This window comes from Neofelis nebulosa, chromosome 6 (genome assembly GCF_028018385.1).
Source record: "Neofelis nebulosa isolate mNeoNeb1 chromosome 6, mNeoNeb1.pri, whole genome shotgun sequence".
NCBI lineage: Eukaryota > Metazoa > Chordata > Mammalia > Carnivora > Felidae > Neofelis > Neofelis nebulosa.
This window is the reverse complement of record NC_080787.1, coordinates 108956465-108984440: the sequence shown is the minus strand read 5'-3', so window position 1 is coordinate 108984440 and position 27976 is coordinate 108956465. Positions and strand designations below refer to the sequence as shown.

The 27976-nt window shown below is 34.9% G+C and overlaps 2 protein-coding genes and 1 pseudogene across 5 annotated transcripts in view; 1 reads left to right on the top strand and 2 right to left on the bottom strand.

The window, feature by feature from the left end:
- Positions 1–26116, top strand: ZUP1 (zinc finger containing ubiquitin peptidase 1). Of its 4 annotated transcripts, XM_058735066.1 has the most exons (11): positions 1–268; positions 1842–2417; positions 7798–7875; positions 11074–11184; positions 12140–12261; positions 14180–14348; positions 15839–16027; positions 16668–16833; positions 20934–21085; positions 22152–22372; positions 25873–26116. In XM_058735066.1, exons 2-11 carry the CDS (start codon positions 1856–1858, stop codon positions 25918–25920), a joined length of 1818 nt encoding a protein of 605 aa, XP_058591049.1. In that variant the 5' UTR covers positions 1–268; positions 1842–1855; the 3' UTR covers positions 25921–26116. The 4 variants fall into 4 exon arrangements, with proteins under 4 accessions (XP_058591049.1, XP_058591045.1, XP_058591047.1 ...); XM_058735062.1 differs by lacking the exon at positions 7798–7875 and having other exon boundaries at positions 2–268; XM_058735064.1 differs by lacking the exons at positions 7798–7875; positions 22152–22372 and having other exon boundaries at positions 2–268.
- On the bottom strand, positions 8551–10525 carry LOC131514848 (eukaryotic peptide chain release factor subunit 1-like; annotated as a pseudogene).
- Positions 8551–27976, bottom strand: part of RSPH4A (radial spoke head component 4A) — a 35397-nt gene continuing 15971 nt past the window's right edge. The window contains exon 7 of the mRNA XM_058735060.1: positions 8551–10927. The gene's annotated coding sequence lies outside the window, so the exon portion shown is untranslated. The remainder of the gene's footprint in view (positions 10928–27976) is intronic.

Genomic DNA, 27976 nt, shown 5'->3' with positions numbered 1-27976 from the left:
ATGCTGGGAGCCTTTTCCTTCCCGGGGACAGAGGAAGAGCTTTTTTGAATGTGTGGAAGCGAAAGTATTTTGGAGTCGTCAGGTTTTTTTTTCTTGGTTAACTGTGAACTTCTGGATATAGGGAGAGCCTGCCTCAGTCTTTCAGGCCGGTAAAGGTAATCGACGCTGCGCGTGCCCTTTTCTGCCCGAGAGCCAGAAGGAGTCAACTGCGGACCCGAAGAGGAAGCCAAGCATAGGACAGTGTGGCCGCGGCCGGATCTTCGGGCCGGTAGGAACTAAAGGTCCCATCCCTTATTCCCCCGGCCTAAACTTTAACCCACTCAGTGCCTGCTCTGCTTCTGGTTCCTGGACGTTGGCGCCGACTTTTGGGCACACTTGGCCTTGCGGCATTCGGCCCTTACGGCTTCTCTTACCACCTACCTACCCTGGCATCTGTCACCAGCCTCCTTACATCTCTCACCCACTTGTTCTGATCACACTGTTTGGGAGTTCAGGCGTATCCCTCTGAGTCTAGCCGTGCCCCAGCCCCGGGAAAAGAAGAAAGTCTAGGCATGACGTTGGTTCAGCTGGTGGTTTGGGAGAATTTCGTTCTAAAATCGAAGACTATTTTCACTTGTCTTAAGGGGAATAAGAAAATTAAGGACCATGTAGGGAGTTCTTATGAAACTAAATTTATTTAAGTGATGGGAATTTCCTTATTTTTCTTTTCCTGCTTGTTTTTAAATAATCCTTAGCTGGACAAAGGTTGTAGCAGTGATGGCTTTTTAAAAATTCTAACAAAATCACATTTCGTCGGCATCCAGTATTTTATTAGTCCATAAAACCTTAAAAAGACTGCCAGTTAGTACAGTTCATTTTACAGATTGAACCTCAAAGAGATGAGATGTTTTACCTAAAATTTTGAAACCTGAAATTGTAATCCAGGTCTCTTGGCTCTGGAATTGGTGCTCTTTTCTACCATGGTCAACTTTGAGTTGAGAGGACAGCCTCTCAAAAGGTTTGCCTAACCATTTTCTGGCTGTGGTGACCTATCTGAGCCAGGGTTTCCTCCAGATAGAATGATGATAATGTACTTAAATTACTTTGATATACCCTAAAGCTTTTTAACTGTTAACTACTGGGTTAAGATGTGTTTATTTATCCTCCCCATTGTTAACAACTTTAAGTTTCTGTATTTAGATACTTCAGTTGATAAGGTTTTTGTTTTTTGTTTTTAGTTTTCCCTTAACTGAGTTATCTTACTTGGACAATTTTATAAACATTTTTTTTTCCTTTATCTCAGACCAGACATGTTTTTTGAAATACTTTAAATATTGGGGTGCCTGGGTGGCTCAGTCGGTTAAGTGTCTGACTTTGGCTCAGGTCATGATCTCACAGTTTGTGAGTTCGAGCCCTACATCAGGCTCTGTGCTGACAGCTCAGAGCCTGGAGCCTGCTTCGAATTCTGTGTCTCCCCCTCTCTCTGCCCCTCCCCTACTCACGCTCTGTGTCTCTCTGTCTCTCAATAATAAATAAACGTTAAAAAAATTATTAAATACTTTAAATATTATGTATTTTAATTTGAATTATTAAAATTCAAATTTTTGAATTTTTTATTCAAAAATAAATTTGTTTTATTGAAACCATAAACTTGAAATATAGTAGTGAAATTTTGGTTCAGATTTGTAAATAAGTTTGTATATTTGAGGAACAATTAAGTTCACTGAAGATATCTTCATCTAAACAATCCAGTTTTAAGTAAATACTTGTTAAAAATGTGTTCCAAATCATTTTATAAAGTGCATTTCTTTTTCTTCAGTCTTATTTTCAAACTTAACATAGTATTATATTTTTTTTTCTAGCTCCCTGATGTACTATGCTTTCTTGTGATATTTGTGGTGAAACAGTAACCTCAGAACCAGACATGAAGGCTCACCTTCTAATTGTTCACATGGAAAATGAAGTTATATGTCCATTTTGCAAGTTGTCAGGCATGAATTATGATGAAATGTGTTTTCATATTGAAACTGCTCATTTTGAGCAGAATGAACTCGAAAGAAGCTTTGCCAGGATCAATACAATACAGTATAGAACTTCAGATAACAGGAAGGACAACACTTTACAATGTAGAATGGAAGTTAATTCTAGTGTCCATTCAGCTTGTGCATCTAATCATCCAAAAATTTCGGCTCAAAGCCTGCCTAATGATGGTACTTTAAAACAGAAAGCCTTTTATTCAGAGAACTTAACTGAAGCTAGAAAGTTCCTCAAAAGTAAGGAAAAAGAGTGTGACCTATCCAAAATAAAAGGATCAATTTATGAAACAACGTATAGTCCTCCAGAATGTCCCTTCTGTGGAAGAATAGAAGATTGTAGTCAAGATATGGAAAATCATGTGAAAACAAAACATGCTAATCTTTTAGACACTCCATCAGAAGGTAAGATGTTAATATTATGTAATAAGTAACAGTAGTCCTGGTTTAATATGTGGTATCCTAAAAGTTGGCTTGTAAATCTAATTATTGCCAATGTGTTTTGAAATTCAGTTTATAGTATTATTCATTTGCTATTATTGCAATATAAAAAATACTATTATGGAAAAGAATTTTGATTCAGATAATAAGTGTTTCAACTACATTGAGAGTAGTTTTAAAACCTTTCTGAGGAGAAATACACTCAGTCATTTTCCAGGGGGCATTCTTTTACTTACTTCTAGCTCAGTGGCATCTGAACTGGCTTGGGCTCTGATTTCCTGTGGTTCTGAGTTTGACTCTTTTAGATCAGAGAATGCACTCTGTGATTTTAGCTCTTTTAAATGTGTTGAAGCTTCTTTTATCTCCCAAGATACTGTATATGATCTGTCTTGGTACATGTTCCATGGACACTTGGGAAAGAAAAGTATATTCTGCTTTTGTTGGGTTGAATGTTCTAAATTTGTCACTTAGATCATTTTGTTTGTATTCAGATCTTCTGTATCCTTGCTGATTTCGTATCTAGTAGTTCTACCAGTTTTTGAAAGTGGGCTGTTGTGGTTCACAATTATAATTGTGTAGTTGTCTATTTTTTCTTTCAGCTCTATCAGGTTTTATTTCATGTATTTGGAGGCTTTGTTGCTGATGCATACAGTACATTGAGAATCTTCTCTTTTTCCTTACTGTTGAGTTTTAAGAATAATTTATTTTGGATACAAGTGCTTGATCAGATATGTGTTTCACAAATATTTTTTCCCAGCCTGGAATTTGTCTTCTCATTCTCTTAACAATGTCTTTCCCAGAGCAGAAATTTTCACTTTTAATGAAGTGCAACTTCCTTGATTTCTTCTTTCATGGATTGTGCTTTGGATGTTGTTTCTAAAAACTCATCACCAAACCTAAAGTCACCTTTCCTATCTTCTAGAAGTTTTATAGTTTTGAATTTTACACTCAAGTCTGTGTTTCATTTGAGTTAATATTTTAAAAGGAGTAAGGAGAGTATTTAGATTCATTTTTTTTTTAATTAATAAGTGTTATTTTTTATTTTTTTTTTTTAAATTTTCTTTTTCAACGTTTTTTTATTTATTTTTGGGACAGAGAGAGACAGAGCATGAACGGGGGAGGGGCAGAGAGAGAGGGAGACACAGAATCGGAAACAGGCTCCAGGCTCCGAGCCATCAGCCCAGAGCCTGACGCGGGGCTCGAACTCACGGACCGCGAGATCGTGACCTGGCTGAAGTCGGACGCTTAACCGACTGCGCCACCCAGGCGCCCCATTAAGTGTTATTTTTTAAAACCATTTCAGGTTTACAACAAAATTAAGTAAAAAGTACAGAGAATACCCATATACTCACTGTCCCCGTATGCTTACATCCTGTTTCACTATCAATATCTGTATCAGGTGGTACATGTGTTATAATCGGTGAACTTACAATGACCCATCATTATCACCCAAAGTCGACAGTGTCCATTAAGTCGACAGTTTCCATTCCAAACCTTAATGGAAGGTCTATATAATTCACTCTTGGTGTTATATATTCTACAAGTTTTGACAAATGTGTAATAACAAATACCATTTTAGTTATCATGCAGAGTAGTTTCACTTCCCCAAAAATCTTATGTGCTTCACCTACTCATTCCTCCCCTACTCCCAAGCTACTCCTGGCAATCACTGATCTTTTTACTATCTCCATATTTTTGCCTTTTTTCAGAATGTCATTGGAATCATACAGTATATAGCTTTTTTAGGTTGGTTTCTTTTACTTAGTAATGTGCATTTCAGTTTTCTCTACATCTTTTCATGGCTTGACAGCTCTTTTTTTTTTTTTTTTTTTTAGGGATGAATAATATTGCATTGTCTGAATGTACCACAGTATATTTATCCATTCACCTACCAAGGAACGTCTTGGTTGTTTCCAAGTTTTGGCAGTTAGAAATAAAGCTGCTATAAACATCCAGGTGCAGGTTTTTGTATGGACAGAAATTTTCAATTCCTTTGGGTAAATACTAAGGAATGTGATTACTAGATTGTATAATAATAGTGTGTTTAATTTTAACAAGAAACTGCCAAACTCTGAAAGAGTGGCAACACCATTTTGCATTGCCACCAGCTGTGAATGAGAGTTCCTGTTGCTCCACATCCTCATCAGCATTTGGTATTGTCAGTATTCCAGATTGTGGCCATTCTGATATTTGTGTTGTGGTATCTCAATTTAATTTTAAGTGCTGCTCATTAATATAACATGGGTATCTTTTCAAATGCTTAATTACCATCTGTATATCTTCTTTGGTGAAGTATCTGTGAAGGTCTTTGGCCCACATTTTAATCTTATATTTTGTTTTCTTATTGCTGATTTTTAAGGGTTCTTTGTATATTTTGGATAACAGATCTTTATTACATGTATCTTTTGCAAATATTTTCTCCCATTCTGTGGCTTCACTTCCTATTCTCTTTGACATTGTTTTTTGCAGAGTAGAAATTTTTTTTAATGAAGTCTACCTTATCAATTATGTTATACCTTCATTTTGCCTTTGGTGTTGTTACTGCCATACCCTAAGTCATTTAAGTTTTCTCCTGTTACCTTCTAGGGATGTCATGGTTTTGCATTTTATGTTTAGGTCTATGATCCATTTTCAAGTTAATTTTTTCAAAGGATGTAAGGTCTGACTCTAGATTCATTTTCTTTGCATTTTGATGTCCCCATGTTGCAGCACCATTTGCTGAAAAGATTTTCTTTGCTTCATAGTTTTGCCTTTGCTTCTTTGTCAAAGATTAGTTGACTGGGCTATTAGTCTATTTCTGGGCTCTCTGCTCTGTTCCATTGATCTATTTGTTCTTTTTTCAGTACCACAGTATCTTGATATTATAACTTTATAGTAAGTCTTAAAGTCAGGTAGTGCCAGTCGTTTGACTTTGTTCTTTTTCAATATTGTTTGTATTGGTTATTCTGAATCTTTTGCCTCTTCATATACATTTTAGAATCAGTTTTTTGATATCCATAAAATAACTTGCTGGGATTTTTATTGGAATTGCATAGAATCTATAGATAAAGTTGGGAAAAATAGACATTATGGCAATATTGAGTCTTCCTATTTTGAAGAAGAAATATCTCTCACCTTAGTTGTTCTTTGATTTCTTTCATCAGAATTTTGTATTTTTTTTCATGTATACCCTGTGTATTTCGTTAGGTTTTTACCTAAGGGTTTCTTTTTTTTTTTTTTTTTTTTTTAATTTTCCTGATCGTGTCTTGGTCCATTTCATCTAGTTTACAAATTTATGTCATAGTTCATATTATAACTTTATTCTCTTTTAAATGTACATGGCACATGTAGTGATGCCCCCTTTTTATTTCAGAGTTAACAATTTGTGTTCTCTTTTTTCTTAGCTTGACTAGAGGCCTTTTGGTTTCATTGGTTTTCTCTGTTTTCTCTTTCATTGATTTCTGCTCTAATTTTTTTTCTTCATTATTTCTTCTGCTTATCTTGGGTTTGATTTGTTCTTTTTATAGTTTTCTGAAGTGGAAACTTAGATGCTTTATCTTCTTTTCTGATACATGTGTTCATTGTTCTAAGTTTCCTTCTACGCATTGCTTTTGCTGCATTGCACACATTTTAAGTTGTACTTTCACTTTCATTTATTTTTTTTTAAAGACTACATTTTTTTTTTTAGGTTTATTTATGTACTTTGAGAGAGCAGGGAGGAAGGGAGAGAGAGAGAGAGAGAGAGAGAGAGAAAGAGAGAGAACAAACAAGTGGGGAGGGGCAGAGAGACAGGGAGAGAGAGAATCCCAAGCAGGCTTTGCATGGTCAGCAGAGCCCAATGCGGGGATTGAGCCCACAAACTGCGAAATCATGATCTGAACTGAAGTTGGACACTTAACCAACTGAGCCACCCATGCACCCTTTAAATTTCATTTAGTTCAAAATTTTAAAATTTCCCTTGGGATTTCTTTGATACATTATTTAGGTGTGTGTTTAATTTCCAAGTATTTGGGGATTTTTCAGCTCTTTATGTTAGTTACTTTTTGTTTATTTCCATTGTAGTTTGAGAGAAGATATTGTATCATTTTAATTCTTTAAATTTCTTAAGATGTAATGGCCTAGATTCTGTTTTGTGGCCTAGAATGTGGTCTTAGTGAATGTTTTATTTATTTAAAAAAATTTTTTTTAATGTTTTTATTTATTTTTGAGACAGAGAGAGATAGAGCATGAGCAGGGGAGGGGCAGAGAGAGAGGGAGACACAGAATCTGAAGCAGGCTCCAGGCTCTGAGCAGTCAGCACAGAGCCCGACGCGGGGCTCAAACTCACAGACTGTGAGATCATGACCTGAGCTGAAGTTGGATGCCCAACTGACTGAGCCACCCAGGCGCCTTCTTAGTGAATGTTTTATACAAGCTTGAGCAGAAAGTATATTCTGCTGTTGTTGGATGAACTTGTGTAGAGGTGTCTATTATATCCAGTTGATTGATGGTACAGTTGAGTTCAATTACTGTATATCCTTACTTATTTCCTCCCGCTGGATTTGTCTACTTCTAAAAGAGGAGTGTTAAAAATTTTCTAACTGTATAATAGCGAATCCATCTGTTTCTTCTTGCAGTTCTGTTAATTTTTGCCTCATGTAGTTTTTTTAATGTTTATCTTTGAGAAAGAGAGATGGAGTGCCAGTGGAGGAGGGGCAGAGAGAGAAGGAGACACAGAATCCAACGCAGGCTCCAGGTCTGAGCTGTCAGCACAGAGCCTGATGCGGGGCTTAAACTCACAAACCGTGAGATCATGGCCTGAGCTGAAGTCTGACGCTTAACCACCTGAGACACCTAGGTGCCCCTTGCCTCATGTATTTTGACACTCTGTTGTTAGGCACATACACATTAAGGATTATTATGTCTGCTTGGAGTATTGAACCCTCTGTCATTATGTAGTGCCCCCCCTTATCCTGGATAATATTCCTTGTTCTGAAATCTGCCCTCTCTGAAATCAATAGAGCTACTCCTGGTACTTTGTTTGTATTTGTTTTTGATTAGTGTTAGCATGCTGCATCTTTCTCCTTTCTTTCAGTTTTAATCTGTAAGTGTATTTATATTTAAAGTGAATTTCATATAGGCAAAATACAGGTAGATTTTGTACTTTATTCCACCCTGACAGTCTGTCTTTTAATGGGTATGTTTAGACCAGTGATGTTTAAAGTGATTATTCCTACAGTGGAATTAATATATCTACCATATTTTTTACTGTATTCTATTTTTTGCCCTTGTTCTTTGCTTCTTTTGTTTTCTACTTTTTTTCTGTCTTTTGTGGTTTAATTGAGCATTTCATATGATTTCATTTTATCTCTGTTGGGAAAGACACTTCATGCATGCAGTCTTTCTGCCCCTACTTGGCCACATAAGAATGAACCTTGGGCCCAGAATACTTCCTTATCAAGAGGTAAGAGTCCTCACAGCCTGTGTTTGGAAATATCTTTCCCTGTTTCAGGCAACAAGTATACTCCTTTGTTTTGCTTAAGCATGTGTGTCATATGGCACCTGCTAGATCTATCCTGTCTCCTTCATTCTACTAGATCTGTCCTCTGTCCTTCATTCTGTGACACAAGAGCAGTGTGTACAGACCAGTTGCCCTGTGATGGCTGCTGGAAGAGACCCATGGGCCATTGCAGACTAATGTCTAATACTGAAGGTGATCTTATTCTTTCTCTTCTCTGTGTGTTTCTCTATGTTCACTATGAGTTAAATATTCTCTCCAGTGCTTGACTGCATGTTTTCCTTGGTGATTTTGGTGTCAAGATGCAGTGTTTGGACTTCTACTCCTGGTAACAGGCAAGAGATGTCACTTGCTCAATTAATGCTCTCCTTTCTTAGCATATCAGTTATCCTTGTTTTTACTTTTTTTAGTGCTTGGCCTAGAGTTTGCAGTTTTATTAAGAACTAATCTAAGTCTAATTTTAGGTAACACTGTATCACTGTATGAGTACAAGGACCTTATATTAATAAAATATTCCTAATTCCTTCCCTTGTCCTTTGTGCCATCGTTGTCATTTATTTCACATAAATATAAGCACACATATGTATACATACATATATATATGTATACACACACAAATAATTGAATGCATTGTTGCTATTTTTATTTTGAATAAACTTAAGTCAATCTTACATCAATTAATGAGAAAAATCAAAGTTTTTTTATACCTTCACCTATGTCTTTTCTGATGCTCTTCCTTTATGGAGATCCATGTTTATGACTAATATCATTTTCCTTCTCTCTGAATAACTTCTTTTAACATTTTTTGCAAGGCAGGTCTACTGGCAATAATTTCTCTCAATTTTTTTTTGTCTGAGAAATTCTTTATTTTTCCTTCACTTTTGACAGATTATTTTGAAGGATATAGAATTTTAGGTTGGTAGAGTTTTTTTTTTTTTTTCTGGAAAATTTAAATATTTCACTTCTGTCTTTTATTAGTTGAATGGCTTCTGAGAAGTCGTATGTAATTTTCATATTTGTTTCTCTATAAGTAGGGTGTTTTTTTTCCTCTGGCTTCTTTCGAGACTTTTTATCTTTGACTTTCTGAAGTTTGAATATGATATGCCTAGATGTAGTTGTTTTGGCATTTACTATGCTTGGTGTTTTTTGAGCTTCCAAGATCTATAATTTGATGTCAGACATTAATTTGGGGATGTTCTCAGTCATCATTGCTTTAAATAATACTTTTGTTCCTTTCTTTCTCTCCTGGTGTTCCTATTTTGTGTATGTTACACCTTTTGCAGTTCTCCCACAGTTTTTGGATATGCAGGATATTGAGGGTTTTTTTTGTTTTTTAGGTTTTTTTTTTTTTATCTTTTTCTCTTTACATTTTGGGAAATTTTATGTTTCTCATTTCATTTTAGGAAATATTTCTTGTCATATCCTCACACACAGAGATTCTTTCCTCAGCCATGTTCAGCCTACTAATGAGCCCAAGTGTTTGATCTCTAGCATTTCTTTTTTTTATGTCACTTTTATTAACTTTTGAAGATTTATAGCACTTAAATCATGTTTGCTTATGTGTATGAAGGTTAAAAAAATTTTTTTTCCAGAAAATTCAAGAGCAACCAATTCATCATCAAGTAAAGTAAAAACTGGGTTTCTTTCTAAATTAGTCCAAAGTAGCATTTAGGAACTTAGTTGTAGGTTGCAATGTTGGCACCATGGCAAAACCAAGTGTAGGGTTGGATCTGGTTTTGTTTTGGTTTTCTTTTCAGTATCTGATGCTCCTGGATTAAGTTCTGAAAATGGTCCAATTTTAAGGCAGGGATCTGCTTGGATTCCAGCAGGGGTATGCTTCTTGGGTTGGATGCTGCAGGGTGAGGCACATTTTGTGGGACTCATGTCAACTACCTATTAGTTATCAAGGTAAAAAAATTCATCGTGTCCTCCTTTGTGTTCTGTGGAACTCAGCTCAGTATTGCAAGATTCTTCCAATTCCACCAAATCCGTTCACAGACTGGGATCTTTCTTATCACAATTTCCAGTGTAGCTCCAAATTTTTTATAGTTGTGAGCAAACCATTCCAGCAGGGACATGTTCTTAATCAGCTCATGTACCTGTCCTGTCAGTGAAATGAGATTTATCATCTTATTCTGCAGTTAGAGAATTTTCTCCTCTTCTGTGCCTTGACAATGAGGAATATTTCTCATTATATCCAGATTTTCATAAACTGTTAGAATCTTTACAGCTCCCACTTCCAAAACCTTTAGTGTATCTTTGGCTCCAAAATAGTACTTGTCTGTTCTTGGCTGATTTCACCCAAGTATTGAATTAATTTCTCTTTTTGAATGAATTTCATTGGAAAGAACATCAGTAGATAACTCAATAGCTTGTTTTTCATTTCACCACCATGGGATATATCAACTAATTTTAAATCTTTTGATTGCAGCCTCTGACCAGACATATCAGATTGACTTAGTTCAGTTTTAAAGTCAGCTGATCCAGCTAAAATGAGACGAGTCACATCTACTTTGTGGAAATAAACAGCTTCATAGCAGTCTCAGCAACTTTCTAAATACTATTATTCCACTTCCAGACCAGGCCTTACATGCATGGCTGCTTAGCTCAGTCCTTTCACTATGGGTTCCTCTTCCGTGACTGACATAAGGTCTTGGCCTTGGGGAGGTACTGCCTCTGTCCTGGGCAAGCTGCACCTCTCTGCTTGCAGTACTGCTTGATAAATGCAGCTCTTTGATCTTCTGCTCCCAAACAGGCTATGATCCCAATTCCAAGCTTTATGCTGAATGCTCTATGCTTAATTTCACATCTCACCACTTAGTTTGGGGAGAGGGTACTGAGAATTTAGTTCCTAAAATGGCCCCTACTTACCATTTTGATTTTCCTTTATACTTTTCTTTTCTTGCTTTACTATAGATCTGAATGTTTATTATTAACTTTTTCTTTTATTATCGTGGTAAGAGAGATTTGTGCTTTTGTTCAGTCTTCCATTTTGACCCTAGAAGTAGAAAATAGCTTTAAATCCAACTACAAAGATCTTTGATTTATTTAATAAGGTTAGTGGGCAGTGGACATTCTTTGACTTAGGGTGAAAAATCTAAAAGTTTTAAAAATAAAACCAACTGAACTATATCTCTAAAACAGACCATGATCAACCACTGTATGACTGTCCTATGTGTGGGCTCATCTGTACAAATTACCATATTCTCCAGGAACATGTTGACTTACATTTGGAAGAAAGCAGCTTTGGACAAGGTATGTTGATATATTTCAAAATAAGAATCTCATGGTTTAATTTCTACTTCCTACGATACATCTAATTTTTGGAGTAGTGATATAGAGAAAAAAAGTAATGTAGCTTCAGCTTTTTAGAAGTTGTTTCACAGAAAAGTTGTATGGGATGAATTGTAACCAACAACTAAACTCGTGGTGTGTACCCCAGAGTTTTGCCCCAGAACACCAATATTGAGAAAACAGTGATATATGGTATAATTTAAAAAATGTGTTTGGTGAAGTTAAGGCTTCATGAAAGGCTTAATGAACTAGGAAGCTGTCAAATGGCACATAAAATTTAAAAAGTATATATGAACTATATGACGTTTTTCAGGTTCATTTCCGATTTGCCTAGTTTCTTATATTATTGCTTATTAGTTTTGTTCGTGACTCTACAATTTTTTCTCTGCCTCCTATCTTTTTAAATAGTGGCATTGATTAAGTAATCATTGTGGTACATTACAAGTGGAAAGATTCTATTTGAGTTTCAGAGTTCCACTGAAATAAGACCCTAAGAGCAACCAATTGTATTCTATTGGGTTTTAGTTTCTTAAGTTACATTGTTATCTCCTGTTAATTCAGGGGTCTTTAGTGTCCATTATTATTGTTCCTAATTCCAGTCAGTGAGTTTCATGGGCAACATTTCCTTGCTCACTCAGCCTAATCCCCAAATGAAAATTATTGGAACAAAGATGGAACAGTCCTCCATTCTGGTAGTTCTCTCCTAACTACAGTGGGAAAATAACTCTCTGAAGCTGAATGTCCACTAATTCTTATTTTGTTTATGATAGACTTTGTACGGGTACATAGATTATTCTGTAAGCCTATAGTGGATAATGAAAGGTATGGCCTTATTTTTAAAATATGAATTAACATATAATAAGTAAGATTTATATTCAGAAGTTACTTTATTCTAAACATTAAAAATATCTAATAGGCATAGATAGAGTCCAGTGTTCTAGAGATCTAGAATTGGCTCATCAGCTTCAACAAGAAGAAGACAGAAAGAGGAGATCTGAAGAATCACAACAAGAAATGGGAGAATTTCAGAAGCTGCAGGTACAAAGATTAAATAACAATGTAATATTTTGCTTTGGTGGAGTTCTTTTCAAACAGTCTGTCAAGACTGCAGCCTATTATTTTTGTCCGTGTTTATATACAAAATATTTTTTGTAAATATTTATTTATTTTGAGAGAGCAAGAGAGCACAAGCAGGGGAGGGGCAGAGAGAAGGGGAGAGAGAATCCCAAGTAGGCTTTGCACTGGCAGCACAGAGCTAGACACAGGGCTTGATCCCACAAAGAGTGAGATCATGACCTGAGCTGAAATCAAGAGTCGGATGCTTAACTGACTAAGCCACCCAGGCGCCCCCCAAAGTATTTTTTTTTTTTACATATACATTTTATAATTCATAACAGCCACCATTTGTAAGTACTTACTCTGGTCATGTATTGAGGTAAGCACTTCATATGTAGTATCTCAAAATCTTTACAACTCCATAAGTGACAGATGAAGAAATGGATTCAAAGAGTGCTTACATAGCTTAACTTCTTCAGGTTCAGGCTGTATTAAATGGTTAAAGCCTGGATTCAAACTCATGTGAATTGATAGGGCAAATTAGGGAACTGAGACTCAGAATTTAACTGTTTGTACAGATTCTTAAACATTACTCTTTCTGAAGCTCAGTGCTAATCAATTTACTCTCCCATCTGAGTGTTACTCTTAACGATTGCAATTCAGGCACTCAAAAAGAGCAATTTTTAATGGAAAATGCGTTTGTGATGATATTTGAGGCTTTATCTTAGGTTGATGGTGGTATCTGCTGAACTAAACTGGCAGCAGCTATATATATATGTATATGTATTTTTTATTTATTTATTTTTTTTAAGTAGTCTTCATGCTCAGAGCGGGGCTTGAACTCAACCTGAGATCAAGAGTTGTATGCTCTGCTGAGCCAGCCAGGTTCCCCGAATGCGTTTACATTTTTAATAGATGTTTCTACTTTTTTCAATCCTAATTGCTGTGGACTATGGTGTTATCTGTGCTAATAATGCTCAGAGTTTCTAAATGTTCTTTTTCCATGTGCTGATAGGATTATGTATAAATAAAAAGGATTTATGATTGAATAGGTTTGAAAGTATTCAGTTCAACAGGTTTGTATACTTCAAGATTTCTCAGAACCTTTCATATTCTAATGTGCATTGTACATAATCATAATTTTCTCAGATTTACTTGACTTCTGAGTTTGTCTTCTCAGATACCTCACATAGGACTGTGCAATTCTCGCTTTCGAATATCTGATTTAGGCTATTTTTCTCCTTGGTGATTCATTTATTTGCAAAACATTTTCCCACTAGGATTCAGAGGAGGAAAATAAGTTGGTGTTTCCTAAGTTTTTTTTACCTTACATAATTTTCAACATTATCAATACACAAGGTTTCCAGTATTTAAGGGAGTTTGCTATGTAACTGTGCAAGTTGTTTAGATTTCAAAACTTTTTCCATAGAGGCTGTGTTATACATTTGAGATTCTCTATCCAGTATGCAAAAAAACCCAATTAATTTACTATGTAGAATCATTGCCTGAATGAAGTATGGATTAAGTAAGCCTTCATAAGCTAGCCTCAGAATCAAATAACAAATACTGACAAATTTTCTTCAATAAATCAGTGCTATATTCAGAACTCATCTGCCTTTTTCAGTATGTTTAGTAGGAAGACAGGATTCACTACTTTCCCTACTACAAGGAAAGCAAATCTCTCACTATGGTGGTGGTTTATAGAGAAAGGCTGTCATTAACTCAGGGATGTGTGTGTGTGTGTTATTTATCTTTAATAAAAATCTTTAAGTTGATTTGTATAAAAGTCTATAAACCAGAATGTTTCAAAATGCATTTCCAAATAAAATTGTAGTACGTTTCCATCCTCACTGAGGTAAAGAGGCATAAAAATTAAGTGATTCATTTTTATGTTTGATAGAGACAATATGGTTTAGATAATTCTGGAGGATACAAACAACAGCAACTACGTAATATGGAGATAGAAGTCAATAGGGGAAGAATGCATCCATCTGAATTTCATAGAAGAAAAGCTGATATGATGGAATCACTAGCTATTGGTATTGATGATGGAAAAACAAAAACTTCTGGTGAGTTCTAAACATCCAAACCATTATTTTAATATTTCATATGTCAACGAAGTAATAATAAGAATTATTTGAATTTTGCTTAATTTTTGTAAGCCATAGTTTATCTACTTTTAGGTGAGACTGTTCAAATAATTATTTTAAAATAAACCATTTTTTAAATTTCTGTACTTCTATTTTTATGATGAATTAATCACTTAAAAATATCTCCTTATCGATGCTGTAACATTTAATGTAACATGCTGTAACATTTAATAATCAATTATATAGCATTTTAATTGTTCCTTTTCTTGATTCTAAGTCTTATCTTTTAAAGTTCCTTGGAAATGGTTTACATATATTTCTATCTTTCGTATGCTAGGCACAACTACAACACTTGGTTCATTTAATTGTTTTGATTTATCGACTCTCATCTTGTTAAGGACAAAACCCATTTTCCCATAGGATACCCTCAATTCAAATGAAAAGAATCCAGTGATTGCCTTTTTCGTGCCACATACTGTAGGAGAAAGTACCAGCTACCCAATTAAGACCTTCCTGCCCATAAGCTTCACAGAATCTGTAAATATAGTATACACAAAAAACTGTAGTGTTCTGCCATGACAGAATATACCTAATGCGTAGGAGGCACAGCAAATAAATGTGGTGAGGGTTCAGAGAAAGAGGACCTTTGTGTTTGGGTTTTGGAATCAGGAAAGGGGTCTATAAAGACATGAGCATTTGATCTTTGGAGTGTCTGTAGGGTTCCAAAATACCCTATAGGGTATTTTGGTATTACAGGATTGCATGGAGGGAAGGGACAGAGTCTGATATACCCTGTCCTAACATCTTGTTTACCTATATTGTAGCACTTACTATAATAGTCTGAGTCCACGAGATTTCAAGGAACATTATTATATATATCTTTTGTAATTTTAGCACTTAGCGTAGTGCTAGGTATATAAAAAGTGCTTATCAGATATTATAATTGAATGGAAATTCCATGGGCAAAACGTTTAATGTGTTCGGTTAGGCCACAGCCAGAATTATGTCAAGAATGGTTTGAAAAAAGGTAAGTCAGAAGATAGCTTGCTGTGGGACTTCATATACCATGGATTATAACCATTCTATAGATAATAGCAAGTTATTGAAGTTTCTAAATTGGGAGCAAATTGATTAGGACTGAGAGTAACATCTAGCAGTATGTATAATAATAGATAATAATATCATTCATTCAATAGTATGCTTTTATGTGCTCGGCCTGGTAGGTGCAGAAATGAAAGGTGCGAACAATTTCAATTCAATGTAATTAGTAGTGTGCTAGTGTTAGGAAACTTGTATCATAGTAATAAGAAAGACATGAACTAAGGTTGTAACAGTAAAAACATAAAATGGAATTGACAGGATTTAGAAGGGACCCCTGAGGGAGAGACTGATAACTAGAAATATATGAGACAGCCATAGAAAATGTTAGCTTATGCTTCTAAATCTTCTAAATCTCTTTTCTATTTTAGGAATTATTGAAGCACTTTATAGATACTATCAGAATGCTGCCACAGAGGTGAGGCGTGTGTGGCTTTCTACAGAGGTGGATCACTTTCATTCTTCTTTTGGTGACAAAGGTTGGGGTTGTGGTTACAGAAATTTCCAAATGCTACTTTCATCATTACTGCGAAATGATGCTTATGATGATTGCTTGAAAGGTATGTGAAATACAAGACTCTGAACCTGTCAGCTGATATGATAACATACAGTTGACCCTTGAAAAACATGAGTTTGAACCGCATAGGTGCACTTATACAGAATTGTTTACAGTGCAGTATTGTAAATGTATTTTCCTTATGCTTTTCTTTTTTTTCCTTATGATTTTCTTTTCTATAGTTTAATTTATTGTAAGAATACTGTATATAATATGTATAACATATAAAATATGTGTTAATTGACTGTTAGGTTTATGTTTCTTCATAAGGCTTCCAGTCAACAATAAGTTATTCGTAGTGAAGTTTTTGACCAGCAAAAACTTTCATGTGGATTTTTGACGGTGCAGGGGGTCAGTGCCCCAGCCCCTGCATTGTTCAAGGATCAACTATACATATAATATGGAATGAGTTAATAAATCGTATTCACAATTCATAGCTTTAATGAGGAAGCATTTTAGTGGATATTTACATTAAAAACCTGAATTCATGTTGGAGAAAGAGAAAATGTTGTAATAAAAATGTCAAGAATGATGGTCTTTAAAAAGTGTGTTGTAGGTCCTGTGGAGTATATGGCATACAGCTAAATGGTATGATTCAGTACTTTAGTAACTGTCATGTAACATGTTTGCTTGTATAATTTTAGGTATGTCAATTCCTTGCATTCCAAAAATCCAGTCTATGATTGAAGATGCATGGAAGGAAGGTTTTGATCCTCAGGGTGCCTCTCAACTTAATAACAGGTTACAGGGAACAAAGGCCTGGATCGGAGCATGTGAAGTGTATACACTTCTGACCTCCCTAAGGGTAAAGTATGTACCTAAAAGTCCAAGTTAAGGTTATTGCCATCTCTGGGAAGTTTCCTTTGTTGTTGTTTTTTTCGTTTATCAAAGAGACCGCTAAAAAATAAAATTTAAGTGGCACTGAAACACTTATACTGAAAACCAACAGTTCAGTCCCTATCTCATGTTCCTCTCTGTTCTCAAGTCCTATTTCTCAGAGGCAGCTGTTACTCCCATTGTTTCCAAATAATATGCGTTCAGGGCCTTTTTTTTTCTTTTTTTGGTTTATCAGTTTTAGATGTCTGCTACATTTCCCTGACATGTCCTACCTGTGTTCACCCTCAATCCTTGTAATTTAGTTAAATTTCACTTTTTTATTAAGTTAAAGTCAGAGTTTACATCATGACTGTATTAATATTATTCATTGCTGATTTTATTTCCTTTCCTGAAAAGCTTTTAAAAAATTTACTTGAATTAAGGATTGCCTTTTCTTTCCCCTTTTACTATTGACTGCATCATGGTCTCAAGCTTTTCTAAACACTCCACTTAACGTAATCTGCGGCTTTCCTATTCCTGAACACCTCCTCCTTGAAGTCCTCTATTGTCTTTGCTCTAGTCTGGATTATTTGCCTCCTAGATCCCCTTGAAAGCTATAATCATCTAGCATTTCTTCATTGTTTTCTTGAAGTGGAGTCTGGATTTTTTTCTGGATTCCATGTCTTTATCTTTTTTGGATTACTCTTCTGCTTAAACACATCTTTCATTAGGTTCCTAAGGAAAGATGCCTAGTCCTAATTACTTAAATGATAGTTTGGGTGGCTATATTCTTCTAAATTCAAAGTCATTTTCAGATCAAATTAAGTTTTTACCCTGGTGACTTCTAGCAGTCAGTATTACTATTGAGAAGGTAAGATGTCATCTGATTTTCATTCCTTTTATGTGTAACCTACTTATTTTCTCTGAAAGTTTTTTTGCATCATCTCTTAGCCCTGCTGTTATGAAATTTCACCGTGAATGTGAGACTTCAATTCCTTGCATTGGGCATTTGTTTTTCCTTCTGAATCTGGAATTATGAGTTGTAAGATCTCAGTGTAGTGGTTTAGAGCTTGGACTTTGTGGAGTCTGACTGCCTACAATTGATTCTAGTTTTCCTGCTTATTAGCTGTATGACTTAGTTTGTCTGTAGTCTTGTGCCACCATTGAAAAAAAACATGTAAAAATAACTGCCTCATAGAGTTGTAGTAATATTAAATGAGGTCATAAAGTCCTTAGAACTGTGACTGGCATGTACTAAGAGCTCAGGTTAACTGTTGTTTGATAATTATGATCTCTCCATTTTTTTTATTCTTCTTTCTAGAACTTTGTTAGTTGGCCAGTGAACCTCGATATTAAGTTTATTGGTTAAGTTTCATTTTTCATCTTTGTTTTTGTTTTACTATCTAGATTTACTCAACTTTATCTCCCAACTATTTTATTCAAATTTGTATCTTAGCAATCATGTTTTTTAATTTTAATGGTAATTTCATAGCATCATAGTCTTTTATGTTGCAAAAATTTTTTTCCAACATTTTGTTTCTTTCTATTCCTTGCATTTTGTACTTTCTTCTGTGTTAATTTGTTTTCATGTCTATTTTAGTCTTTTGCATTTTGAGGGCTTTCTTCTAACTTTTATAAATCCTTAGTTGTCCATTCCTAGGGTGAGGAATGAGGCACTAAAAAGGTCCTGTAGGAGTGCATGGAGCTAGCTGATGAGCAGACTATTAGGTAGAAGCTTGCTGTTTGGTTGGGGAACTCTCAAATTTCAATATAGGAAGGGATGTTTTCTCAGAGGCCATTCAGAGAAGAGTTCTCACTCTTCTGCCTTGAGCTCCTGCATTGATGGAGGGGGTGTTTAAGGAGAGATTTGCCTTCTTTATGCAAACTTTCAATTCATTTCACATTTATAGCTGTATTACTACTCTCCCTAATACTTAGTGCCTCTAAGCTTCTAGCCTCTCTGGAATTTTAAGACAGTTGTCTATTTCTTTGCATTCACTTTTATATTTTCTTTTCTGCTTTTCATTTTCCAAAAATGCAGGGCAGTTTTGTCTGTCTCCATTTTCTTTGTCTTTGGGTGTTTGGATCATTTACTTTTTCAGTATTATGTTGTTGGGCTTTCAAGAGGGAACAGAGATAGATGCTTGTGATCATCTTTAATGGAACGTTTGCCATTAAGCTTCATGGCTCTGTGTTTTCCTTTATGTTTGCTTTACATCATTTCTATCATATTAATTGATTAGATTCAGCAGTAAAAAATATTTCTTAACTTTTAAGTAGGAAAACTTCGTATAATGACTTTCTTGAATTTTTTAAATCAAAAGGACGATTTTAATGCCCTCTAAATTTATTTATTTTTCTTTTTTTCTTCTTGCCAGTCTTTTCACACTTTCAGGTTATGTATATGTCATGTACTGAGTTTTAAATCAGGTTTAAGGAAAGGAAAATTTCTGTCTAAAATACCTGATATATCCAGCTTTTTTCTGGGTGACTGAAATAGTTTAATCTTTGAGTAAAGCCTTTTCGATGCCCTTCTCTGCATTTGTTTACTACTTGTTTAAATGTCTTCCTTTTCCTGTTTATGAGTTATATTCTATAGGGCACTATTCAAATTCTAAATCTAAACATGTGGTCAATTTTCTAACCCAAAAACCCTGTACCTACTTTTTAACAGTTTATCCAGAAATTCATTTCAGCATTTGAAACTCAGTAGTAATCAGTTGAAAGTTGCCAACACAAAACTTGCTAAGGCTAAAGATAGCAACCATTATAGTTTTGGTGTATTTGGAGATTTTATTGTTAGGAAAGACAAGGACAGGGTATCCGTGCTATACTTTAAAATGACAGTAAAGCTTGTAATTGCTTTTGGTTATACCTGACCTTTTGAAAATAATTGATGAGAAATGTCAACAGTGCTTCTAGTTAAAATAATTTTGTTTACTCAAGGTTGACTTTCTCTTGTGGAAGGGATACCACTGTGGTCTAGTGCCAAATAGGGGATGGGTGGGTGTACAGATGGGAGCACATGCAGGGTTTTTCTGAGATCTTTCCAGGTATTATTTTCTTGTCTATTATTGGAATTTGTGAGAGCCAACAGGAAAAATGTTCAGGATCTTTTTGACACATGTAAATGGCTATTGCAGAATTAAAATTAGAAGTCAGCTTCTAATTGATCATCAGGTTTAGAGACTTTAGAATGAAAGTTGTGTCTCAGGTTATATGAAGAGGACTTTTAAAAACCAAATATGGTCCTTATTTACTATTCATGGAGATTTCTATGTCAGAAAAGGTTTGTAACTTTTAGATCAATCATCAACCTTATTATGAAGTTATTTAAATAATTATTCATAAAATGACAATAAAATTTATATTCATTTTCTTCTTAGGAAAATACTGATGAGATCAAATTAGTTCTAAATTAAAACTTTTTTTTGTATTTGATAACTCCATTGATGAAAATGTTTTAAAAAATATTCTCCAGTGTTATGCTAAGTGAAATAAGCCATACAGAGAAAGACAGATACCATATGGTTTCACTCTTATGTGGATCCTGAGAAACTTAACAGAAACCCATGGGGGAGGGGAAAGAAAAAAAAAAAAAGAGGTTAGAGTGGAAGAGAGCCAAAGCATAAGAGACTCTTAAAAACTGAGAACAGGGGCGCCTGGGTGGCTCGGTCGGTTAAGCGTCCGACTTCGGCTCAGGTCATGATCTCGCGGTCCGTGAGTTCGAGCCCCGCGTCGGGCTCTGTGCTGACAGCTCAGAGCCTGGAGCCTGTTTCAGATTCTGTGTCTCCCTCTCTCTGACCCTCCCCCATTCATGCTCGTTCTCTCTCTGTCTCAAAAATAAATAAACGTTAAAAAAAAAAAATTAAAAAAAAAAAAACTGAGAACAAACTGAGGGTTGATGGGGGTGGGAGGGAGGGGAGGGTGGGTGATGGGTATTGAGGAGGGCACCTTTTGGGATGAGCACTGGGTGTTGTATGGAAACCAATTTGACAATAAACTTCATATATTGAAAAAAATAATAATAAAAATTAAAAAAATAAAAAATAAAAAGTATTCTCCAAATAATCCATTTTGTCAATTTTTTATAGGTGCCACATTGTTGATTTTCATAAGTCAACTGGCCCTTTGGGTACACATCCTCGTTTATTTGAATGGATATTGAACTATTATTCTTCAGAGAGAGAAGGGAGTCCAAAAGTAGTGTGTACATCTAAGCCACCTATCTATCTTCAGCATCAAGGTTGGTATAACACTAGATAGTAAGTGTAACTTATAAGATAATACCTTTATAGGACAACTAATTGGCTTTTGCTTTAGGACAGGTTAAGATTATGATAATGGGGAGGGGGAGAGTATTGTGACCTTAGTCTGGTTTTCAGAGCCACATTATCATTACAGTACCTTCCTGGGTAATGAAGGGTGCTATCCCTGGCATATTCTGGGCCACCTGTTTCACTCTTCCTTTCTTATTTATCCCTTACTTCTTTTAGGTCTTCACCTCTGTCGCTTCAGTGAGTCCTTCCCTGATCACCTTGTATTTAAAATTCTATCTTGTTATCTCAAACCCTCACCATTAGTATTTTTTGTGTTTCTTCCCTTCTTTATTTTTTTGTATCTAACACAATATATGCTTACTTATTTAACTTGTTTATAGGATATTTCCTCATTTTAGGATATAAACTCCACAAAGGCAGGAATGTTCTGTTTGCTTCTGTAAAGCTAACTTCCTGGAATAGTGCCTAGCACATGGATAGTTGGTAAATTTTGTTGAATGGGTGATTTGAATCAATAGTAATAGGAGAAGTAAATGTTGAGGATTTCATCATTTAGGAATATAAGCTATAAAGATCAAACCCTCTCCATTGAAATTCTAGTATATAAATTTATTTTTGTTGACCTCTTGGAATCATGAGACGTTTTGTTCCATGGTAGGTAATTTTCAAATGCTTTCATCTGAGATCATTTGAATAAGAAGGATCAAGGGATTTGGAAAGAAAAACTAAAATATATGGCACAGTAGACAGAATTTTTTGTAATGAAGCCTTTAGAAAACAAAAGTTGAACAAGACAAAACTGAAGGTTAGGAAATAGAACTAAAACTATTGTGTCTTCAGAGTGAGAGAGCTCAAACACCTACAGTCAGAGGGACTGGCAGTATTTATATTCAAAACACACGTGTGCACACACTACATACAGAGAGTATATAATATAGTGTGTGTATGTAGTAACTTATGTCTATACATATAGAAATAGTTATGACACACACACACACACACATATATAGCTGTTATTTTATTTTTTGATAGGTCATAGTCGAACAGTTGTTGGAATTGAAGAGAGAAAAAACCGAACATTATGTTTACTAATATTTGATCCTGGATGTCCTTCTCGAGAAATGCAAAAACTATTAAAGCAAGACATGGAGGCTAGCAATCTCAAGCAACTTCGGAAATTTGTAGGAAATTTAAAACATAAGCAATACCAGATAGTGGCAGTAGAGGGTGTTCTTTCTTCAGAGGAGAAAGTTGTAAGTATCTCAATTATTTGATTATGTGATGCTTAACAAGTTGAACTTTCAGGAGTTTAAATTTTTTAGTTAAAATCAGTGTTATCCCTTTGTATCTCATTCTGCATTACTAAGTTGGCAAAGATATATTGGTTTTGTATCATTTAATTTCTGGAGTGGGCATCTTTAAATTTCAAATGCTACCTAATGACTTTTTTTACTTTTATTTTTTTTTTTTGAGAGAGAGAGGGCACAAGTGAGCAAGGGACAGAGAGAAAGAGAGACAGAGATAGAGAGACAGAGAGAATCCTACAAGGGGTAGAGAGGGAGAGAGAAATGGGCCTCACCCGAAGCAGGGCTTGTGCTCACCTGATGTGGGACTCAAACTCACGAACTGTGAGATCATGACCTGAGCCGAAGTCAGATGCTTAACCAACTGAGCCACCCAGGCGCCCTACCTAATGACTTTCCAATACTTTACTCAGAGCTTCATAAAAATATTTAACTGTATAATATGTAATTGTTAATGTCAGACAAGTAATGAAAGTGGCAACATATATGGTCTAAGGAAACCTAACTTATTCCAAGAAGACCTAATGTATATTGGTCTTAATATAATTATTGTTCATTAAATGTGATTCTTGTGATTCTTAAGGCTCTGTTTTATGCACTTGGACTTACTGGATAATACACAGTTCTAGAATTCAACTTCAGTACAGTTGCCTCTTTATCCCTTACAAGTTAAGTGTTGACTGGTACATTATAGAAGAATTTCTAGAGATTGAAAACCCTCCTCCACTTGGTATAAACTGAAGCTATGTTGTGGCATATCAAGTCTAGAAAATGCACAGTTCCCAGAATCTTAAAAGAAAAAAAAAAAATGTTCCTATTAGAATACTCCACATAGATTTGTTTCCCTCTGAGGAGATAAGAGATGACTAGAGAAGAGCATTTATGAAGAGTAACAGGATTATGGGAGGAAGGACTGAAATTGCTTGAAATGAGAGAACTAGAGCAATCTTTTCAGGCTCACAACTTGGGATATAAAGGCTAAGATTGTTTTAAGAGGTTCTTCCATTTAATTATGATATCTTAAAGGTTTCTTTGCAGTGACTTAAATGCCAAAATTGCATTCATTTTTTTCACCCTGTCATAAATTTGGCTGCAAAAAGTTAGAGATTAACAAATTTTATTTATTTACTTATTTATTTTTGACTTCTTAAATCCAGTAAACATACCGGGTTTGTCTTAATTCCAGTAAACATACAGTGTTATATTAGTTTCAGGTGTACAATGTAGTGATAAAACAATTCTATACATTATTCAGTGCCCATCAAGATGAGTGTACTCTTAATCCCCATCATGTATCCCACCCACTTCCCCTCTGGTAACCATCTGTTTGTTCTCTATAGTTAAGAGTTTATTTTGATTAATTTTAATCATTATAAAATACAAAAGTGCTTGATAATCAATACACAGATAACTTTTTTGAAAGCATAGGTGATGTTAAATATTATCATGGAGCCTGGCTGAACACTTTAGTTAGCTGTTAACTTTCTTGTTTTGAAAACTGAGACAGTAGTAATATTAGAATACTAAAAATGTACATTTGCTACTGCTCCTCTATTCCTTTTTTTTTTTTTTTTTTTTTTTTTTTTTTTTTTTTTTGTGAGTCATGGAGAGTAGCTGTGTCTTTAACCGAAAAGAATTAGAACTTGGCTGACGATGTGCAATAGTGCCAGGTAGAGAAGAAATGATAATATGATATAACTGTAATTTTAATAAAAGCAACACTTTCTAATGCTTATTTTATGCTGGGCACCATCATAAGCACTTTACACATATATTAACTAATAGCTGTATGATTGCTCTATAGAGTAGGCACTATTATTTCCATTTTACAAATGAGGATGTTTATGCTCAGAAAAGTTGTTATACTTCTAAAGTCACGCAGCTGCTAAGTAACAGGAGGCAGGATTCCGATTCAGTCCATTTACATCCAGAGTCCTGCCCTATATTGCTTCTTCTGTGAGAATACAAAGTCTCATCATTTTCATGTTTGCTAATTAAGCTTATGTGTGAACAATTCACTTTCATTGTTGAAAACATAGGATACTATTTTTGAAAAAAAAAAAAATCAGTAAACGTTTTTGCATGTTGCTTTCAAACCTACGTTTTTGTTTCTTCCTTTTTTTTTTTTTTTTTTAATCACTGTGTCTTACAGTTAGTTATTCTGTCAATTTTACAGTGCTTTTATACACTCTAGGAAGTCAGCAAATACTGATATACTGATTGATCTGGATATCACCAGGTAGAAACCTGCACCTTTAAATAAGGGCACATTAATGACTTTACTTTTATTTCATGTTTGTTTTTATTTTTTTTTATAGCTCATTTTAAAACATCTTTTCCCTAAGTGAGAACTATGATTTTAATTGTAGGAATTTCAGAACAAATTTAGTATTTTAAAATATTCCAAAATGTAGATGTTTGTAACTGAATTTTATGTTTTGTTCTTCATATTTGGAGTTTAATTAATTATAATATTGTAATAATCATGCAGCTCTTACTCAAGGAGAGGAATCAAGTTTCACAAAACTTTGTTTTATCCTGGCAGCTGTCTTATAATTACCTTAATACATTCCTACCATATTTTGAGTATCTAATAATTCCAAACTGTTGTAGATGTTCAAGTACTGTTTAGGTGAAAGCATGTATGTTAGAAAATAACTTCTAATGCATTTCAGTTCAGTAATGCATACAAATCTATTTAATAGCCATGTTCCTCAATTCTTTTCATATTTTGATACATTGTGGTTAAATTACATCACTGCATGCTTTGTTTTCCATTGTGTAATCCTTGCACTCTAGACTTAACTTTGTTTTAAATTAGCTTGGTAAATTAGCCTTGATTTGTAACTCACGTTCTGAAGATAGAACACGTTTAGAGATAATTTCTTTATCTGTTTATACATGTCTCTTTCTGTGAGCCAGCATTTTTACTTAAAAAATATGTTGTTGTTTTTTTTTTATGTTTATTTATTTTTGAGAGAGAGAGAAAGAGAGAGAGGCAGAACGTGAGTCGGGGAGGGGCAGAGAGAGGGAGGCACAGAATCTGAAGCAGGCTCCAGGCTCTGAGCTGTCAGCACAGAGCCCAACACGGGGCTCAAACTCACAGACCATGAGATCATGAACTGAGCTGAAGTTGAACATTTAACCGACTGAGCCACCCAGGGGCCCTGCATTTTTACTTTTGACTCCTTATTCCTTAAAATAGTGACATTTCCTTTTTACTTTCTGTTTTGTCTTCATCTGGTATTTTTGTTTAATTTCTTTTTTTGCCTGGCTTTAAAAATGTTTATCCCTAATCACCTAAGTTTGAAGTTGTAAGTTTTCTTAAGGAATTTTCATTATCTTGAAAAAATTTCCAGATTTTATTTTTTATGTTAGATAAATAATATGTATTCTAAATAATGGACTTCTTGCTTAAAATTAACAGTTTTTTAAAATTCCTTTTCAAGGCCAGGAGACAAGCATCTCAAGTCTTTACAGCTGAGAAGATTCCTTGAAGAATTAAGCATGTCAGTGACTATGGAATTTTACTTTATTTTCCAAATTGAGATACTAAACTCCCTAATACAACTTATGAGTCTGAATTCTCTAAATATTCAACTTGTAATTTAATTTATAAAATGTCTAAATCATACCTTGAGTACCTCATTGTTCAGTAATTATTTCAATAAACTATTTCATTTGCATTATGAATTCTGTGTTTCCTCTCTTATCCGTATTTTAGAAACTAGTTTTGTATGATAGTCATATGTAATATTTATTGGGTCCTTAGTGGTGTTAGGTATTCTTAGTATGTTCCATGTATTAATTCAATCTTCAAAATAGTTCTGTGAGACAAATTCCGTTAGTCCTGTGAGGAAGCTGAATGTCTGTAAGGTTAGTAATTTGCCCAAGAAAATGATTGTAATCCAGGGTGTGAACCCAGGCTTTCTCATTTCCAAGCTGAAGCTCTTTCCGTTATAGCATTCTGCTCTCTTGTAAAACATATATAATGAAATTCCCCGCTCATTACTTAGAAATAACCTTAATATTTAACAGAGGGATTTGCTTTTGTTAAATGTTTATACCTTACCCATACAACTGTGAATTGGAATTTCGTGTTTAATATGTCCTGTAGGAAAGAAACTTTCAGATTCATGTTGGATGTGTCAAGTAAGGTTGCAAGCAGGCATCCTACTAGAGCCAATTTGAGCAGAAGGGAATGCACTGAAAGATTGTCAAGAGCTCAGAGAAGACACAGGTAACTAAGAAACTGTGCTGGAACAAAGGCAGTTCTAGAGGCTAGATTTACAGCAGAATAATCCGTCTAGGAGCCGAGGTAGAATGTCTCTGTACAAAATTCAGATTCTAGAGAGAGCACATCTGATTGGCAGGAGGCTATGCCATGGGACGGTAGATAAGAAAATGGATATTATACAACAACAACCAAAGGCAACACCATGAATAAAAAGAACATACTTGAAGTTTTATAAATATCATCTACTCCATCAAATAGTAAAAGCTGCGTTCCTACGAATGAATAATATTGCCAATTGGAAAATTCTGGAAATCATCCATTCTAATATTCTGTCCTTCAGACTGGTAACCAGGCTTCTACTTTATCCTGTTTCATGCCACCATTTCCTCTTATCTAGGTAATGTGATAATCCCCTAACTCGTCTCCCAGTCTTGATCCTTTATTAGTCAGTCTTCCACATATAAGCCAAATGTTCTAAGGTATAGATGCGATTTTATCACTTCCTACCTGAGTCCTCTTCATTGCTCCTGGATTCCAACAATCTGGACCCTGCTTACCTCCAGACTCGTCTCTCCCCACTCTCAAAGTTCTCCTTCCAGCCTAGAGTCCTTTGCCAAAAAAAATAGCTTATGCTACCTACGACCCTTCTCCCCTTAGTTGTCCACCTCTTGGGAGTGCTTTCTTCATGGCTGAAATCCAGGTTAAATGCACCCTCTAAGTGTTTGATAGCAGTGGTTTTTTTTAAAGCATAGATCAGTGTTTTGTGAACTGGCAGTCTGACAAGATAATTATAGAAATTAGAATTGTGATATTTTATTTTCCAAAATAATGACATTGGAGTCGAATTTTAATTTTTAAATTGGTACATCACAGGATTTAAGAAGCACTGTTCTGTGGTATCCTGTGATATTTATTTCACAGTACATGCTAAGTTGCAATCTATTCTAACTTTCTATTTCTCTTTTTATACTTCCTTCCTTGATGAATGGAAGCTCTAAGATTTCAGGAGCAATGTCTAGTTTTTAAAAGTAATCTCAGAGTGTCCAGCACAAAGAGGATTTAAAAATACATTTTTAGGAATGGAAATAATAACTAGTTTTAGAGATGCAGTGCTATAAAAACAGTAATCTTAAGTCTTTGGATATCCCAGCTAGCCATCTCTGTGCAGATCATATAAAACCAATTTTTTTTAGGATAAAGGAGTCAGACTGAGAGCATTTTTTTAAGAAGTAACAAAAAGTATTAACATTTTGAGCATTCCCAGTCTTTGGGCAGGTGATAGAATTATAAATCCTGTCCCCAGCAAAACAAAACCA